We start from the raw sequence: 5062 nt of genomic DNA on the forward strand, positions 1-5062 counted from the left end.
GTCGGAGAGGTGTCTCAATCATGTCTACATCATTCGTGAAACCGTAGGGTGACACATTTAAGGGTTGATGTCGTTTTACGTAGATATGGAATATGGTTTGGAGTTTGAATGTCGTTCGGAGTCTCGGATGGGATCCAGGACATCACGAGGAGGTCCGGAATGGTCCAGAGAATAAGATTCATATATATAAAGTCAAATTCCAAGTTTGGGAATAATCCGGTGTTTTTTTATCGGAGGTTTTGGAAGGTTCTAGGGCTGTCCAAAATATTCACTAAGGCGGGTGGAGTTCCGAAAGGACTCCACCAGCCCTAGCCGATCTTCAAGGGTACGTTGATCTCAACCTCGTTGCTACCATCTAGTAGATTAGATCTTGGTTTTTGTTTGTTCTTGCGGTAGGAATTTTTTTGTTTTTTCTATGCTACGAACCCTATGGATGCGACCGATTGTAGGCCTTCCCGTTTCTATTTCTCTGGATAGTTGATTCAATCAAACCGGTAGTGGTCAAAGCGATACCACCGCCTCCACGATCGATAGATTCGAGTAGGCTCGTTCCCACATCTCTCCACCTCTCTCTCATCATCTTTGTTCCTCCCTATTGTCGTCGCCCGCACCTCCATCCCCGTCGCTCAATCCCCTCTCGACATGGCACAACACGATGGCAAGCCTCCTCCGTCGGAGCTCCCTGCTGTGGACCACCTCGAGTTGGTGGTGGCCGACGCAGCGCTCCAGCCTCCTCCCTCATCTCTCTTTGGTGAGAGGCTAAGGCCGCCAACAGCCGCGCCAGGAGTTGGTGGAGATCAAGTCATTGAAGTTCAATTTTTTCCCGTGATATTGCTGGCTAGTTGCCTTTTTTGCTCTTCCGTTTAATTTTACCTTGTTAGCGTTGAGGGACGCTGCTGGCTGATGGTCCCCGATGGCAGATGGTCCCCTATATAAGAGATGTGTGCTATCTTTGATATTTTTTATCTGTGATTTCTATCTACTTGACATTTTTTCGAACTCGGTCATTTAATTTTACCTTGTTAAGTTGAGTGACGCTGCAGGATGTGGGTCCAATATGCCAGTCTATCCTAAATTCCCTACTACATTGTAGTTATAAGAAAAATGAGCTGAAAATAAATTGTTGGCGACCAAACTAGATGAATAACATGACTTGTAAATTGGCCAAGTAAATCTTAACTTCAGGGAGATGATCTCGCTAGATGAAGAAAAAAGTGCCAGTAACCAAACAGACCCTAAGAAAAGTCATACCACCATTAACTCCTATTTATCACGGAGTAGTAATAGAAAGGAGATATATGCTATGTACTCCATGTTTCAGGTGAACAAAGGGAGTGGTGTTTTGGCTCATAATGCTCCCTTTATTTTGAAAATGATCATACAAATATTTTGAAATGTTAAAAAAATTAAAATAAAAAATCTGCACGTACATCTTCATGTGCCTCGCGTCCATAGAGTCGTTTCATAAAAAATCGACTTGTCGTGCGGTATGTGTAAAAAAGATAAAATTTGGTGCTAAAAATAAAGCTTGTCACAAGATTTTTTTTTTGGTTTTTTACATAGACAAAAAAAAAATTAGGTTTTTGCAAAACTTGACAACACACTTATATTGTTGTGATGTACATGTATAATTTTTGTCAGAAATTTTCAACACTTCGAAATATATTTTTTCGGTAGAGGGAACATATGCACCCTGGAGCCGAATTGAATTTCCGGTGAACAATCTTTGATAGAACCAAACACCGTGCAAAATACATACTTCCTCCGATTCATATTAATTGACTCAACTTTATCTAGATATAGATGCATCTAATCAACAAACATGTCTAGATACATCTATATCTAGATAAAGTGGAATCAATTAATATGGATCGGGGGAAGTATATATTTCAATATATTATACAAGTGAAGATGGATTTAAGTTACTCCATCATCTCACACTGAATATTCGTTCCTGACCTCACGGACCGATCAACCTCAAATAATCAAATTAACAATGAATAAATACTGCCAGCTTGGCTGGCACACTTGCCTCTCGCTCACAAACTAGCTTCACTGTTCAAAGATGCAGGAACTGCATGTAGTGGTCGAAGATGTAGTCGACGATGACCTTGTACGCCCGCTGCGTGGGGTGGTAGCTATCGAAGAAGACGTGCTGAGACACATCATCGCACACGGGCGCGAACCTCGCGTCGCACAGCACCGCCACCTCCACCGTCCCGGTGCTGCAGCACCCACGCGTCGTCTCGGTGAACCCATATCGCTCCCCGTGCTCCACCAGGTCCTGGATCACGGTGTAGATGTCGATGTAGACGAGGGTGGGGAACGCGGCCGTGTCCTTTCCGAGCTCGCGGATCAGCTCCTGGACCTTGGTGTTGTATAGCTGCGCGGCGGCATTGCGCTCCGGCACGCAGCTCCGGTGAGGACCGCCGCCGAGGGTCCGCTGCGACGGCACGCAACCGATTGGGGGAAGCCCAACGAAGCCAATCCGCTTGGCGCCGCGCGCGCTGACGTTGCGGAGGAAGGACTCGACGCCGACAAGGAGGAGGTCCACGTAGGCGGGGACGTCGTACTCGGCGCTCCGGAACGGGGTGGTGTAGTAGGTGTTGGCGATGTCGTCCGTGCCGGCGCACACGACGAACAGCGCGCCGTCGATGATCCGCTTCGTCTCCTCCTCGCCGGCGATGCCCACCAGCTTGCTCCGGTACTCGTCGTAGTACGCCAGCTGCTGCTCCAGCGAGATCACGCCCTGGAATCCAAGAGCAATATGCATGATCAGTTGATCAATGATCACTAGCTCAAGGGAAGCTTAATTGCGGTGCTTGTAGTTGTAGTTAGGCCTGTAGTTACCACGATGACAGGGGTCAGAGGGTCGAATCCGGTGGCACCGGACGCGAAGCTGACGCCGGTGAGGAGGTCCTCCGGCGTGTGCTGCACGCCGAGGTATGGAGGCAGTAGCTGCTTCACATTAAGGCCTTGGGCTGAAATGGAATCCACGAGTTGCAATGCACGTTATTTCAATCCAAAGAAAATATTTCTTATGATGGTTCTAATAATATCGATCGGATATAGAGATGCTGATATGTTTTTGCATATATATGAGCGATCAAACTTTACAAAATTTGACCTTTGCAAGGAGTTCAGAAACGGGGGGTTCGCCAATTTACCACACTTTTTTCTTTGCAATTTTACAATTTCCCACACTGTCCTTTGAAGTTTGAAAAAACTATGGCAATTGGCGAAACTTAGACGTTTTGGCTTAGAACAAAATTTACAGGAGTTATATATTTTTCGGAAGGCAGGACTCTACGTATTTTTTTCGAGCTCTGCAACAATGTAATACTCTAATGATAGTATAGATGCACACATTCACAAAAAGAAAAAGAAAAGGAAAAACTAAGAAAAAGAAGTCCCGCTATGGTACTCTAGCCCTAGCAACAACATCAAGGTATATATATGTGTTAACCAATTCCATTGGTGCATGTGTGACTCTCGCATCACATGGAGAAATAAAGTACACTCCGAGCATGTACTTGATTAATCAGAAATTTAGAGCATGTGTATTTTCTCGAGCTTATGAATATGATTTTCAGTTTCTAGCCCCTCAAAAACCAAAATGGCGTGACTAATTCTCAATGGACTAGGAATTAGTTTAGTTCTCAGACAAATTATAACCCATTTACAATTGAAAAATCTCAATTACAACTCAACTTGCAACTGAAATTCTTAGTTGCAACTTCACTTGTAACTCAATATGATGCATGAATTGCGCTGCAAATTTGCCGGTTTTAGACGAGATTGAGCATTAAGTTAGTTCAGCAATTTTGGAAACAAACCACCTCTTTCTGAACTCCATGGGAAAATGTTTCAAATGACAACTCAGTCCATAAATTCCCAAAAGGCGAAATAAAATTACCAACCTAGGACATATAAAGTAAGCAAGGTATAGACAAGAAAAAGAATACTTCCTTCGAGCCTAAATACTTATCACAGGTTCAATAAATCTAGAAAGATTTTAGCTTCGGTTCGGAGAAAGTACATTACACCACATAATGTCTCCCTACATACCGATGAAGTCGGTGGGTATGAGCCCGTTGGAGAAGCGCCCGGTGGCCACATGGCCGGCGAAGTCCTTGCCGTACGGCGCGTGGTTCGCCTTGACGACCGTGTGGAGGCCGTTGTTGTTGCCAGGGTCCATGATGGAGTCACCGAAGACGATCACCGCTGTCACCTTCTTTCCCCCCTGGGTTCCGCACCGAGCCGGCGTCGCCGCCATCGCCAAGGCTGCCACCACCACCGCTGCAACCACCCACCGCTGGCCGGCCGTCGCCGTCCTCCTCGTCATGGATGTGTGCATGTTTGTGGATGGTTAGCTTTGCACCTGCAGATCTGCTGCTTCGTAGCTTGCTAGCTATCTCCATTTATGGAGCTTCCCGGAGACAACCTTGTTGTTTGCCAGAGCCATATCACTAAATGCCATGCATGTTCACTGGTGAGATGATATGTTACTTTAAAGGCATGGTGCACAATGGAGAAGCTGGTTGATGCATGGTCAATCAATGGTACGGGCAGGCTGACTCCAGACCAGTATATCAGTGTACTAGCTAGCAGGTGCAAACTGCAGAGTTGGGGTAGAGGCGTTCTTAATTCGTACGACGTCGATCGTCGGTCCAACCGTTTGCTAGCTAGCTGCTGCATGCATGTGCTTCCATTTTGCTCAGGAAATATAAGAAATTTCCCAATCGCTGGTCGATGTACGTGGCCAGGACTCATCCAAAGACGAATTGCAAAATGTATGCATGCTTCTCCCGCCGAGAAATCATGGCCATATGGCTGGCGAACTACTTTTGTGGGCACTAATTTATGACCATTTCATACGAGATCATGTGCCTGACAAGAACATATAAATTAGTACATCACTTTCTGTCTAGTCATGCGTGATCCAGTGAATGGCAAAAACATATGAATCTGCTATTGCTCAGTTGACTGGTCTATCCTAAGTCTCAGTCCACAGCGTCCATCGTAGTATCGTACGATCCTCGCCGTATTTCGTGTACCCACT

General features: G+C 45.7%; 1 protein-coding gene across 1 annotated transcript; it reads right to left on the bottom strand.

The window, feature by feature from the left end:
• Window positions 1-1921: 1921 nt before the first annotated feature.
• On the bottom strand, window positions 1922-4445 carry LOC127329604 (GDSL esterase/lipase EXL3). Its single transcript, XM_051356095.2, has 3 exons — window positions 4069-4445; window positions 2851-2981; window positions 1922-2749 (listed from the first exon to the last, which is right to left on the bottom strand). The coding sequence occupies exons 1-3, from the start codon at window positions 4355-4357 to the stop codon at window positions 2060-2062; spliced, it is 1110 nt and encodes a 369-aa protein (XP_051212055.1). The 5' UTR covers window positions 4358-4445; the 3' UTR covers window positions 1922-2059.
• Window positions 4446-5062: the final 617 nt, after the last annotated feature.

The sequence above is a fragment of the Lolium perenne genome, chromosome 2 (assembly GCF_019359855.2).
Source record: "Lolium perenne isolate Kyuss_39 chromosome 2, Kyuss_2.0, whole genome shotgun sequence".
Lineage (NCBI taxonomy): Eukaryota > Viridiplantae > Streptophyta > Magnoliopsida > Poales > Poaceae > Lolium > Lolium perenne.

Coding starts and splice junctions, on each gene's coding strand:
- LOC127329604 (XM_051356095.2), bottom strand. CDS start 4,357: ATGCACACATCCATGACGAGGAGGACGGCGACGGCCGGCCAGCGGTGG. Junction 2,982..4,068: donor CATACCCACCGACTTCATCG/GTATGTAGGGAG, acceptor ATTCCATTTCAG/CCCAAGGCCTTAATGTGAAG. Junction 2,750..2,850: donor CTCTGACCCCTGTCATCGTG/GTAACTACAGGC, acceptor CTTGGATTCCAG/GGCGTGATCTCGCTGGAGCA.